General features: G+C 34.9%; 1 protein-coding gene across 1 annotated transcript in view; it reads left to right on the forward strand.

Annotated features, from left to right (window-relative positions):
• Positions 1-14,473, forward strand: part of WDR11 (WD repeat domain 11) — a 54,442-nt gene that overhangs the window by 12,217 nt on the left and 27,752 nt on the right. The window contains exons 6-11 of the mRNA XM_082673257.1: positions 1,430-1,595; positions 2,022-2,136; positions 3,001-3,196; positions 3,521-3,624; positions 6,687-6,863; positions 9,607-9,691. Coding sequence (XP_082529383.1) covers positions 1,430-1,595; positions 2,022-2,136; positions 3,001-3,196; positions 3,521-3,624; positions 6,687-6,863; positions 9,607-9,691 — 843 coding nt within the window. The remainder of the gene's footprint in view (positions 1-1,429; positions 1,596-2,021; positions 2,137-3,000; positions 3,197-3,520; positions 3,625-6,686; positions 6,864-9,606; positions 9,692-14,473) is intronic.

Here is a 14,473-nt window from a genome sequence, read left to right on the forward strand (position 1 = left end):
TTGCCTGCATAGTTTTATAAGTTATGATTTATATACATTATATTTTCTGTCATGTGAATCATATGTTCATCTTGAGTACTGGGGAAATGCATTATTTATCCCTTCAAATAGAACTACTCTGGGTACTTTCACATACATTATTACATATAATCTTGCTACAATCCTGGGCAGTAGTACTGTGCCCACATTATAAATGAGGAAGCTGAGTCTCACATTGTTTTAAATATACTACTTAAGCTCACCCAGCTAGGAAGTGCAGAGCCAGGATTTTAATGCAGTCCACATCCCTGTCTCTAGTCCTCTAATCTAACTTTATTTTAAGTTTCAAAACTTTTTAATAAAATTGTTGTGTAAGCAAAAAGGTACATAATTGTATGCCCATTCCTACTGAAATATATTAAATATAAATTTATTATAAAATAAAGTTGTGATTAAATATATACCACAATCACAACTTACTAAAATGAGTTTTAAGTCTCTCTAACAGTCTTTATAATCCTCATATCATTTCATCTCTTTTATTTACACAGAAGAAAATGCTGTGGTAAGTGAATAAAGTACGAAGCTTTGTTTCAAGAAAGCTTTAAGACAGCTGAAAAGTGAATGAAGGCGGAGTAGAGGAAGTGCCTTCCTTGCCCAAGCCATGCAGAGAGTGCAGTGACTCCTGATCCAGTTGCCTAGCCCTAACTGCCCTACGTGCTTTATGTTTTAGTCCTGAGGCTTCATTTCAGCAGTCTATCTAGTACTTCTAATTACAAAATAACAATAAAACTACTGTCTTAAGAATGCCGTATAGTATTATTGTCACTGACCATCTCATACCACAGACTTACTACTTTACTTTACATTTTCACATATTCAGAAACATGTCTCTATCCGACCTATACAGTATCATTGTCGTAATTTGGATTTTGGCACAAAGAAGAGATCTAATTTTTAGATGCTAGCCTGTGTTGGTCATTTCAGGAAACAGTTGTACATTCTCATTGACAGTTATTATATGGAAAGTACAAAATTCAATTCTTTTTTAGCTTTTTCTGATATGAATAAAGTCTGACTCATTTTTTTTAATTGAATTATGGTTAATTTACAATGCTGTGTTAGTTTCTGGTGTACAGCAAAGTGATTCAGTTATACGTATTATATTACATGTTCTTTTTCAGATTCTTTTCCATTATAGTTTATTACAGGATATTGAATCTAGTTCCCTGTGCTACACAGTAGGACCTTGTTGTTTATCTGTTTTATATATAGTAGTTTGTGTCTGCTAATCCCAAACGCTTAATTTACCCCTCCCCTACCTCCTTCCCCCTTTGGTAACCATAATTTTGTTTTCTGCTTCTCTCAGTCTGTTTCTGTTTCATGAATAAATTCATTTGCGAGTCTGACTCATTTCTTGGTGCCTGAAGTAAATGTTTACTTTTTTCAGTGCTGAATTCATGACTCTCAATGATTGCCTTCAGTTGGCATACCTGCCTTCCAAAAGGAATCACATGTTGCTGCTCTATCCTCGAGAGATTTTAATCCTTGACCTTGAGGTGAATCAGACAGTGGGTGTGATTGCAATAGAACGAACAGGAGTTCCATTTCTGCAGGTATCTACAACTTATAAATTATATTACCACAAGTTGATTATGAATTATATAGAGAAAAACCATAATTTTGCAAAAGTCCTTAGTCTCACTTTCTCTTTTTCTATTTATTTAAAGATTAACAATGTTATTTTATATTCCTTATTTTTCTGCACTTTAGATTGGTTTGATTTAACCCTAGAAATTCTTCTGACTGATCTGGAGATATGTACTGAACTATTTAAGTTACATGGATAAAGACAGATTGTTTTAGGATTATTAATGGATATTTTAAATGTTCATTTAGTTTTAAAACTAGGGGATTATATGTGTATTTTTGTGTTTGGGGGTTTTTTCTGCCCATATTCTCTAAATATGAGTTTATGAATCTCACCGTATATACTTTTAAAATCTATTGTTTTTAAAAACAAATACATCATCTATTTAAAGGTAATACCCTGCTTTCAGCGTGATGGTTTATTTTGCCTACATGAAAATGGTTGTATAACCTTACGTGTTCGAAGATCTTACAATAGTATTTTCACCACTTCAAATGAAGAACCAGGTGAGTTTATATCTCACAATAATGTTAATTATATTTTTCTTCAGAATGATTTTATAAAGCTTCATGTGGCAAATACTTACCAAAGCATGGAGTTAATAATAATCCTTGCCTTAAGAAAGTAGAATATGGTTATAACATGAGGCATAAAAAAACCCAGGCCCAAGATAATCTCTGAGTATTATAACAGTGCACCTCTTGTATGCTGCAAAGATAGTAATATTTTGTAATCCCTTCTTGATTATATCCATGAGCTAAGTGGATGTTATCTTTTGTGATTATTTCTTTAGCACAAGTCCAACCTTGTATATACCTTTATTATTACACCCCTTTGACTTCTCTGCTTTAGGATTTCCATGGTAAAGTAACAGGTTAATAAGTCTCCAGGGCATTCAGTTGTCAGTTTCAATCTTATCCTGGAGAACGAAACTAATGTTTTTATGGAATGATGTACTATGTAAAGGTGAAAGTGACTTTCACATCTTTTATACAGTATAATTATTTTCAGGCTTATTGTAGACCACAGTAAATTATGTTGGGCTACAAGTGCACTGTTAATTATTTAATCATATATTACTGTTGATCCTTTTTCAAAGAATTTCCTTTATTTTAAAAATATTAAATAGACTATTTTGATAATAATTGTTATTTTGGAAATTAAACTTGGTGTAGACGGTCATTAAGTAAATTTTCTTTATATCCTGAAGAAATTAGTAATTGTAAACAGGGAAGCCATTTTTGACAAACTTTGCATTAGTGAAGGGATGATATTCTTTTTGGTTGAGGTATTATTTAAATTAAAACAAGTAGCAGTGACATTGATATGTTTGCTCTCTAATATTTAAAAGAAAACTATACTCTGTTAAGATCCAGATCCTGTCCAGGAGCTTACCTATGATTTACGAAGCCAGTGTGATGCAATCAGGGTGACAAAAACTGTCCGTCCCTTCAGTATGGTGTGTTGTCCTGTCAATGAGAATGCAGCTGCCCTCATAGTGAGTGATGGCAGGGTTATGATATGGGAACTGAAGTCTGCCGTTTGTAATCGAAATTCACGGAACAGGTAAATGAACCAATAGGATCTCTTTTTTGTTTTGCTTTGTTTCCCCCTTTCTTTAGATTACCAGAATCATATAAAAATAGCAGGACCTTTTTTCTGAAAAAAATATTTTTTAATTGATAATTAAGACTTTAGATTATTAGGAGATTATGTAAACCTGCTAGAGATATTTCACCTATGGGTTAGATTAATGAATACTGTAAAAATTGATAGAATACTATGATCTAAAATTAGTATTTTGAGTTACTAACATGTGATGCAGGTTTTAAATATGTAAGAACCAGGTTTTAAATATGTAAGAACCATCTAATTATTATGTCTTTGCAGTAGTTCTGGCGTGTCACCTTTATATTCACCCGTGTCTTTCTGTGGAATTCCTGTAGGAGTGCTACAGAATAAACTCCCAGACCTCTCCTTAGATAACATGATTGGTAAACTGCTTTTTTTTTCTCTCACTTTTATGTTAGGTATACTTTTTGAAGGGCAAAATTAATAGTCAGTGGTTGCAGTTATTGTAAAGTCAAAGTTAATACTTCAGAAAACTAAAATGTAGACTTATTCTTTCCTAAATAAATCAGAGGGGTATAAAATATTTAAGCATAAGAGTACCTGAAGTAGTATAGACTATTATTGTAGTGCTGGAATTAGAAAATGTTCATTCGTGAGGGACTCTGATCTAAATGAAAGAGATGGCATGAGGCATCTGGATGCTGCATATATAGCCCTTGCTGGGCAATACCATACCTCCTCCTCCATGCTTGCTGCTCCCTCAGCTCAGAATTGAACACACTCTTCCTCTCTCTCCCTTTCTGCTACTCCTTATTCAAAATTCAGCTCAGGTGTTGCTTTCTTTAACCTCCCAAGCCTGATTTATGTGGTCCCTAATAGTCATCAGCTGATTGTAGTTGTGATTTGACTTGTCTTTTTCCCTACAGTAAATTATAAGCTTCACAAGGGTGGGACAGTGCTTGATTCAGCTTTGCATCCCCAGCGCTCAGCCCAGGGCCTTGCACATTCTAGATGTGTGATAAGTATTTATTGAAGGAATAAAGTAACTGAGCAGTATTAGAAAAAATCGTCTTAACTTTTTGACTTACATTTTCTTATTTTCACGTTGGGAATTCTTACTTCAACAAATATTTATTTGCAGATAATATATTGCTTCAAAGTTAATTTAATTATTATAGGACCACTGTATATTCAAGGAAGAATGAGGATTGGTGGTTTCAAATATATACAACTAGAAATTGTAAATATGCCAAGCAGTACCGACGTCTAATTCTTTTAAAATTGTGGCTAGTGGTTTATAAAGGATTTTCTTTATCACTGTTTGTTCTCCCACAATGTAATTGAAAATGGATATTATTTACTAGGTGTTTTTGTTTAAATGCTGTAAAGATCCATGATATACTAGAAAGAGCATTAACTTATTAATCTTCTTAATCAGAGATGACATTTATTGAGTGCTTAATACTATGTTAAATACTGTGCCAAATTCTCTTTAAGTATTAGCTCAACAACCCTACAAAGTAGGTAGTGTTATTATTATTATTTCCATTTTATGTATGTGGGAACTGAGACCCAGGGGGATTAAAAAACTTGCCCCGGACTACACAGCCGATAAGTGGAAGTGTGAACCTAGTTATCCCAGTCTGGAGTCTGCTCCTTGGCCATGGCATCTAGTCCCGGCTGCTTCACCGTAATCTAAGCAAGACCTCTCCAGACCCTGGTATTCTCACAATTCCTGCCAGCCGTGGAATCCTTGTGCTCAGTGACACTAACTTTTATACTTAAAATTCTTTTCACCTTCTAGACATAAATCCATATGAGGAAGTTTAGACACATAATTGTTTTGCAAAATTTATTTTATTAGTTACACAATTTTCCAAGTTAATTGACCTTGTCTGCACTTAATATAAAATATTAAAGTGAAAAGAATTATAAACACACATGCACAGAACTAATCAGTAATACAAAGCCTGTAGGAGTTTGTAATTTTATGCTGTTTAGGTATCTAAGTGATATAACTTACATTTTTTAGGAGACAAAATGATACAGATTGTATAGCAGTTCTTGACAGTGTTGTTGATTTAAAAGTATTAAATAAATCTTTGTTACTTGAAAACATTTTAATTAAAACTTTTAATTAAACTTTTAATTTGAAATTCACTATGTACTTAGTGGTAATTGAAAGCAATTCAGTTAAATACAGAGGCCTGATTTATATTCATTGGGTAAAGGCTGCTGCTTAGTAAGGCCTAATCTGCCCTACTTTGTGAATCATCTGCCCTACTTTGTGAATCACCTCACATGGAAGATGCTTGAAGAGAAATATGGCAGTTTCCTGAAGTGAACTCCAAGCTGCGAGGGTTGGTAAACATGGTACCTACCTGTAGAACTTGCCATTCCTTTAGACCCCATCTTTGTTACTAAGATTGATACCAGTTGTATGGCTTATCCTAAGGGATCATTTATTTGGATTCAACTGATGGCCTTTTTTTTCTGTATATCTTACCGATTTTACAATAACATCATTACTAAAACAACTTTACAGCTTTAAAAGGTTTAGTTAGAATCCCGTCACCCACTTCTAGTAATTATTTCATTCTTCCCTTTCACTGTGTGTGTGTGTGTGTGTGTGTGTGTGTGTGTGTGTGTGTGTACGTACATATATATATACTCACACATATTCCTGATATGTACTTTTGACAACTTTATCCCAGTATTCAGTAGTGCTTTAAAGGAAGAAAATTTTTATACCCTTATTAGTGAATGGTTTTGATTTTGTTGCACACTTTGTATTCACATTTTTTGAATGGTTTTTATTTGAATCATCTTTTTAGTTTGAAATTTGATAACCTAAGTACGAACGCTGTATCTAAAAATAATGCCATTTAAGACAACTGTCACTAGTGACGGTTTATATATTAGTAATTATAAGTATGTATTTAAATTTTATTTTACTTATTTATATAAAAATATGTAATTATAAAGCTTAAATGTTGTAATTACATTGACACATTAAGATTTCTTATTTGAAATCTAAATGAGTTCTTTGAACCTGCTATTTGTGATTACCAATTTTATGTGCACGTTAAAGAGCATCAGATTGAAAAGTAACCCTTTAGAAAGGCAGTAAGACAGGAATGCTCTGTAATATCTCATGCTACAGAAACTGTTCTCTAACCCTAGTCCTCTTGATTTGCCTTGGGTGCCCTAATACCAGGAACTTTGGCTAAAATGGTGTTTCTTAGAAGACACAGGTCCCTGAATTCTGGATAGCAATACTCTGGAGTAACCTATCCTTTGAGATATTAGATGATGCAGTTTAAGTCCCATAGCCAAGTAAGACTCGGTGTATAGCTACAGGCACTAGAGTGCTACATTACACCTTCTAGACCTGAAGAGTACACTTCCACTGTAAAGTTCCTTTAGATTTTTAAGAACAGCGTATGTTACAGTTAACATATTTGTATTTTTTATTACAAATCAGGGCAAAGTGCAATTGCTGGGGAAGAACATCCCAAAGGCTCCATTCTGCAGGAAGTGCAACTCAAATTCCTGCTAACAGGTCTGCTTTCAGGACTGCCCTCACCACAGTTTGCTATCCGTATGTGCCCACCATTGACCACAAAAAATATCAAGATGTATCAGCCATTGCTTGCTGTTGGTGAGTATTGGACCTGTTCTTTTTTTAATTCTTAATGTCTATTTTACATTTTTAAGATATTTAAGTTTCCTGGTTACTAGAAAATCCTTTATTCTCCTTTAAAATGCTTTAAGAGGAGGAAGAGGCTAAATGAAATTGTATAAATACTCATCTTGAAATACTTTTTTTTCTGTTCTATTAATCTTTTTTAATCATAATGATAACTCATTCACCTGACACCAGATGACAGAGACCCTGACACCATGGGTACATCTCTAAAATGTCAAGAGGAAAGTCCCTGTGTAATGCTGAAACCAGACTCCTTGTCTTTTCTTGGACCATCTCAAGCTCTTCCTGTGCATGTCATTTTGTTATTAGTTTTTGTTAACTAATAATATAGTCACACTTAATAGTTTAATAATAACAAGTTTCTTCATGTGCTAAGAATTGTATGTTAAACCTGGTTTTATTGTGTTTAAAGTGGCTATTGTCTTTATAAACTAAAGATTTGCCTTTTGGGTTGAAATTGCATATTTTTATGTTGTAGATAAAAAAACTTGGTCTGGGTTTCAACTTGCTGTCACAGTAATTTCATGGTAATGGGATTAACCTGATTTCTTTTACAGAGAGGACCAAATTTCTATTTGCTACTAAATACATAAGGTTAAAATTCATTTCTCTAAAATTTTGAACAATAATACATTTGTTTGAAATTGTCAACATTTTTCTTAAGATGCTGTTGGTTTGACTTCTGGCTTTTTCTCAGAAGGTCTATAAACATGTGATTTGCGATTCTTTTTTTCCCTAAAATGAGACACTTATGGCCAGTGTGTCTCAACTTAATGGCTGACTTGTGAGCCCTAATGGCTCATTTGAGTATTACTGTTTGGCACTACACTTATTTTCCCATTTTTTCCATTATTATCTTTTGAAAGTGATTTGAATTTTAAGGTTCAGTGGTCTGTGTTTACAGGTGTCCAGATTTATATAAATGCAGATGGATGTTTAATTTTTATTTTAGAAACTATTGATATTAAAATTCTCATTGAGGTTTCAATTGGGATTGGTCAGTGTACATAGTATGTACCTCTCTGTACAAGGTCAGAATACCTTCTGTTTCAATTTAGGAATTTATTAATTTCTTGGAGAAAATTACTTCTTGGGATAGCTAGATAACAAGAGCTGAGTCAGGCTCTGAGATTTCCATTGTAGAATAAGCTGTATTGTGCTGGTATATAGTGAATAGCAGGTCATTTATTGAATTTAGTGTAATAACAAAGTAAAAGCAAAAAATATAAGTGCCTAAAGTCTTGCAGAGTCATTAGAAAAGAGAAGCAGAGTTCAACCAGAATTACTTCTTCTTGGGCCCCTTAAGTGTTAAATCATAGTTTCAACATCATCAAAATGTGCAGAATGTAGAAATCATATGATTATTATGAACATCTGATAATTGAAAAGTTTTAGTAATTCTTTAGATATTTTCTCAGTACTAGAAGATACTGTAGAATAGGTGATAAAAGTAAGGAAGTGTAATACTGTATTTCTCTAGAATAGTTTTGCAAGAAATTTCTGAAGCTTTAATTCAGCAAGTTAGCTAAAATTGGAAATTGCCTAGCATTTTTACATTTATTGTTATTATATTATTATTATTTCTACATTCTATTACTTTGTATGAATCCATTAATTCTTTTAAGTCACATGCAGTGAGAAAGTGATTGTGCAGCCACTTACATTGTTCACTTTTCTTGCTTGACTTATAAAAACATGTTAAGGGCTGAAACATTACTTTCTCAAGAAAGTGTTACTTTCTCAAGTGGCCATGTCCCTTCTAATTAAAATTTAGACATATTACCTGAGACCACGAAAAGCTTTAGGCATAATAATAACTACAAATCATAATTACAGTGATAACAGAAATAGTAATAATCATGTACTTACTTTGTGCAGAGTGTTGTACTAAGTGTTTTACGTATGTTTCTCATTTAATCTCCAACAAATAGATTTTCCATTATTCCCATGTTAAAGGGATACTAACACAAATTTAGTGTGGGCAAGTAATTTGCAAAAGTATAGGGCAGAGCCAGGGCTTAAACTCAGGCTTCTTTAACTGTAAAATCCACAGTGAACCACTGTACTTCGCTTTACTTTATGATGTATTTAATGTTAAAGACAGAACAAAACCAAAATCTTTGTAAAGAAAACTAGAGAAATCTGGTTAATGAGTTCTGCTAGGTTGCCTTTTTGAGGATCAGTTATAATAAACATTCAAAAAGCTTAAGAAGGTGCATCTTCAGATTTTGTGTGTATTGAATTAGGTTGTGAAGTCTTTGAAAATCTGTCCCTGGATTTAGGTAAGATTACAGAGCACATGAGATTAAGCCCTTTTTTTTTTTTTTTGCGGTACACGGGCCTCTCACTGTTCTGGCCTCTCCCGTTGCGGAGCACAGGCTCCAGACGCACAGGCTCAGCGGCCGTGGCTCACGGGCCCAGCCGCTCCGCGGCATGTGGGATCTTCCCGGACCGGGGCACGAACCCGCGTCCCCTTCATCGGCAGGTGGACTCTCAACCACTGTGCCACCAGGGAAGCCCTAAGCCCATTTTTGATGAGAGGGAAGACAGAGAAGTTTACTCTTTCTTCACACCTAGCTTGGGTTCCTTTTATAAAATATAGATGTTGTAAAATAATTGAAATCTTGAGAAAAGACTTTTGTTAGATTTGGAGCTTCCACTAGATTAATTCTCCTCTACTATGTCATTTTAATAGGTACAAGTAACGGTTCTGTCCTGGTGTACCATCTCACCAGTGGGCTGCTGCACAAGGAGTTAAGCATCCACTCGTGTGAAGTCAAGTGAGTCTGTCATTGGGATATTGAGATTATAAACATATGTAATACCAGAAAAAAGTTCTTGTGGACTTTTCTACACTGAATACTCTGCAGTGGTGATTATTTGACGGAAAACTTTAAGTAATGCATATTCATGTCCAACTAATGGCTATGTTCATTAAGGATGAGTACTAATTGTTTACTTTGTAGAGAACATTATGCAGTGGAGAATTTTTTTCTCACTTTATTTCTGCATCTTATTTATTTCTCCTAAGGCCAAGGCTATTTTCTCACTGGATATCACTCTGTTCCCTTGTTCCTGTTTATATAGTTTGTTTTCCTTTTCTGTAAAGATCCCTCAGTAGGACTGCTCGTGAAAATTTTGAATAAGGTCATTTAAATTGTTAATTAATCTCATTTATTCTTTCATTTTGAGATGTGATCTATTTTATGAGTTCTCTGTATGCAGAGGTATCTGAGGGAAGGCTAACAGAACAGAAGGATGACTCTTGCTTTCTGTTTTAAAGTACATACATGCCACTCCAATAAAAATTTTTTAAAAATAAATAAAAATAAAGTACATACATACCTGCTCCATAGCATTATCTTGCTGATCACATGACTATATTCCTTTCTTTGCCCTGGCAATGATGGATTGTAAAGTTACACATATATAATATAAATTTATTAATCTTCCAGTATTTTTTGATGATGTTGGAACAGATGTATCCGAAAGGCCATTTCTCACTTCCGTACATTATATTATAGTTATAGTTCTCATGTGTACGTTAAAATTCTTAGTGAACCCTTAGTGTGCACATTATTCAGAATAAATGTGTTTTCTAAATGGGGAAGGGTCAACCCTTGAAGTATCACAACTTCTGATTGTGATGGAAGTTTCTGAAGAGTTTATGTTGCCTTATTCTTTCAAGTGCATGATTTTTTGGTACAGCCTGAGTGACTGTTTATCGCCACCTTATGCTGTGCCCCTACAGTATCTCCCTAAATATATCTACATGGAGGATTAATGTCTTCAAAAGTGTTAGGCTTTTGGGGTGCAGAGACACAGGTAACTGCTTGGATCGTTCCAGGTTGTTGTTCATCTTTTCTCTCTCCTTCCAGTAGTCCCTGCTGCCACTGATACCTTCTCTCTTCCTTTCTTTCCTGTCTGCGTTGCTTCTCTTGACATTTCCTTTCACCCCTGGCTTTTGTTTGCAGTGTTCCCTTTTATGGCAAACACCAATCAATCAAAACTCACCATTTAATCAGTATTTGTTCTAAGGATTATGTTAAGTGTTAATACTTTTCAGGCATTGTTTCCTTGAATCCTCACTACAACTCTATGCAGTAGGCACTATTATTATTCCCAATTTACAGAAGAAGAACTGAGTATTGTGGAGTCATGAAAAGGTACATGGAATTCAATCCAGGCGTTTCAGGCTTCAGAACTGAGCTCTTAGGATACATGTGCTAAATCTCCAGCTAAAAAATTCACATAGATTAGTTGGGAACATTTTGGCAATAAGATAAAAGTGTTGACTAAGCCGGGATTAATGCCAGGAATTTGGTACATGCTTCTGGAAAATCAAGCACATTGTCATTTTTTTCGGAACACTGAAATCTTATTTATTTATTTGTTTGTTTATTTATTTATATTGAGGTACAGTTGAGATATAACATATTAGTTTCAGATGTACAGTGTAATAATTCAATACTTGTATATATTGTGAAATGATCACCACAGTATGTAATCTTTAATAAAGACAAGATAGCTAGTTAATCAGTGAGCTATTTGCTGTAAGTAAGATTGTTATCCTGGATTGTTCAGGTCATAGATGTCACTAAATACATGACTTACACATGTTATGATAATATTTGTTATTGACACCAAAATTATTTATAATGTGTTACTTGGGGTACCGAATAACTCTAAGGGGCATGCTACTCAGTCAGGCTAGCGTTGTGAACAATCACGCAAGTATGCTCCATTTTTTTTAAATATAAATTTTCCCTCTTAATTGCCATTTTGAAGATAATTCACATTGTACATCCAGAGATGGTGCCCAAGAGGATGCTAAAATACTGCTGTCTTTGTGTTTCAATTAATGCAATTATAGTATTACAATTAAAAGCCATTATGAAAATTTCACAGAGGTGCTATAAAAATTGCTGAACTTATTAGCAGTAAACCGAATATGTTCTAGATACTCATATGCAAATTAAAGACCAGCTTTTGAAAGTTGTTTTTCTACTTAGTACTAAAAGTGTTTTTAAAAACCACTTCATCTTAAGTACTTCAGTCTTTAGCATACATATGGCCTGGTACTGCCTAACTACAGATAGTTGCATCTATGCGTTTTTTGAAAGCTATGATGTTTTAACCAGTTATGCTTTACAAATATGAAATATATATTGAGCCTCTTCTGTATGCCTGTAAACAGACAAAACCTGGGAAGCTTATAATCCAGTGGAAGATACCTAGAACTAAATAATGTAGAGTGGTACATATAGGTTTTCTTAGATTATTAGAGTTCTTATATTATTAGTTGGTGTCTTTGTCCAGTAGGCTAAAATTACAATAATATAGCCCAATACTATTTTCAGTGTCAAAAATTGTTAAAACAGTAGTTTATATGGGTATCAAAACACTGATTGACTCAGTATTGCTTTGAGCACATTGAGTGATTTGTGGAAAGTAAAATGATCTCTATTTTGTCTGTCTGTACATTTGCCGATGTTAGTTTCATATAACGGTAGGACTTCAAGACCTTTCAGAAAGTGTTTGCTCCCCCCAGCCACCCAGTGTTGAGAAGTAACTAAGGTAGCATCCCCAATGCAGGTGAACAGGCCCAACTTGGGAATCCATAGGAGTCAGAACACTGAATCCCTATTGGTAGATTCTAAGGTTACAATTGTTCAGTAGCAAGGAATGCTACAAAACAAACTTAGACTGAGTCAGAAAATGAGCTGCTGTTCTTAAGAGTTTTTATAGAGCTCAGTGTGTGGTTAAACCTAGACAATGGTTTTCTAATCCTGGGAGCAGTGTTGTGCTCAGCTGTGTTTGACAAGAGTTTTCATTCTTTTCTTTTGAGAAATAATCCCCTCCTTATCTAATACACTTTGAAGTCCAACTCGATTTTTATTTTCTTTAGTTGATCAGTAGGAGTCAGATGTACAGGCTGCTGCTGGAATCTGCTCAAAGGCAGCACACTTGTGGTGCTCGATTATAAATAAGCAACCACCCATGTTCTGCTATATCCTGAACACTGGGACATCCTGTAAACTGGGGGGAAAGCACTTCTCTGAATATGTACGGCACTTAGAAACATAAGGAGGCATGGTAGACTTTTTTTGGACATCATTCTTTTAATCTAACGGAATTTGCTGAGTGCCTGTCACGTGCTTAGAGAGACAGGGCATAGTACCTGCCTTCTAAGAGACTACAGTCTACTGCAGTGCTTCTCCATCAGTCGCACTGTCGTTTCCACTGAAAGCTGTTGAGGCTTTCAGGCAAAACCCTATTTGCCCTTTGAGTCTCAGCTTTAACGTTTCCCCAGGAAGCCCAGCCTGGCCCCTGAGACCAGATTCCATGTGACTCTTACAAGGTCCTGTTGAACTCAGCACTGTTCTCTTTTGAGATAGATAATACCAGATGCACTTGTATAATGTCTCTTTTCTGCTAGATTGTAGGCTCCTGAAGGACAACAGTTACCTCCATCTCATTCACAGCTGTATTCCCTAGCCTAGCAAACTCGCTAGCATGTACTGAGTACTTAATAGCACAGGCACCGGCATATATGGGGTACCTAACAGATGTATTTTTAAAAATAATAAATGAAAAGTGGGAGGACTGAAATTTTTACTGTCCAGAGGTAGTGGCATTACTATACTGGAGTATAAGTAGTTCAGATTGCCAGCAGCAAGACTTGGAAAGTATATCTTAAGGTTTCTGTGGGTAAACGGATCTGATTGAAGCTACCAGACTTATTTAGAGAACAGAAGTTCAAAATGATTCTTGTCTCCTTTTGTTCACTCTCAGTAGAAAAATTAATGAGTACTATGTGTTAGGGGAAAGAAAGAGAAACAAGAGAAATTGACTTTTCCAGTGAATAATTAACCAACTTATATTGTAGTCTCTATAGGTGCAGTTTGAGTATAGTAAATGAGGAGGCCTAGTGAAGAAAATAGGGCTTGAGTTAGATCTTGAAGTAAGAGTAATTATTGATGGTGATTATGAATACATACAGTGCTTACTCTGTGCCAGGCCTTCTCTATGCACTCAGTGTTATTACTCCTGCACAGCAGATGAGGAAACTGAGAGGTAGAGGAGCACAGAGCTAGTAAGTGCTGGAGCTGGGACTTGATACTAGATAGTATTTGAACAGGGAAGGAGAGGGGTCGTTCCAGTCATGGAAGTTCTCAAGAGTTCTCCGTTTTTAGCAGCCTAATCTGAGTGTTTCAGCACAACTTTACATTTGAAGAGTTATAAATTGATAACTACAGTAATTCCCTGCTGTTGCAAATATTACTTTCAGTTCTCTTGGGATTATCTTTGCTCCTCTGAGAAAAGACAAGTAGGTGGGTACACAGGGGTCAGTGAGGAAAAGCTACTCTAGTTAAAATAGCAAGGTTTTTAACATCTGAACCTTTTTAACACAAGGTTCAGATGATTGAGAGGTAAGTTTCATGCCGAATGGCTTTGGAAGTCACACAGAAGAGTTTGGATTTGATGCAGGAGCCATTGTATTGATACCTTTTCTTGGGCAGGTGAGAGACATGTTCAGAGCAGTATTAATGCTAAATCTA

This window comes from Grampus griseus (assembly GCF_964374135.1).
Source record: "Grampus griseus genome assembly, chromosome: 16".
Taxonomy (NCBI): domain Eukaryota; kingdom Metazoa; phylum Chordata; class Mammalia; order Artiodactyla; family Delphinidae; genus Grampus; species Grampus griseus.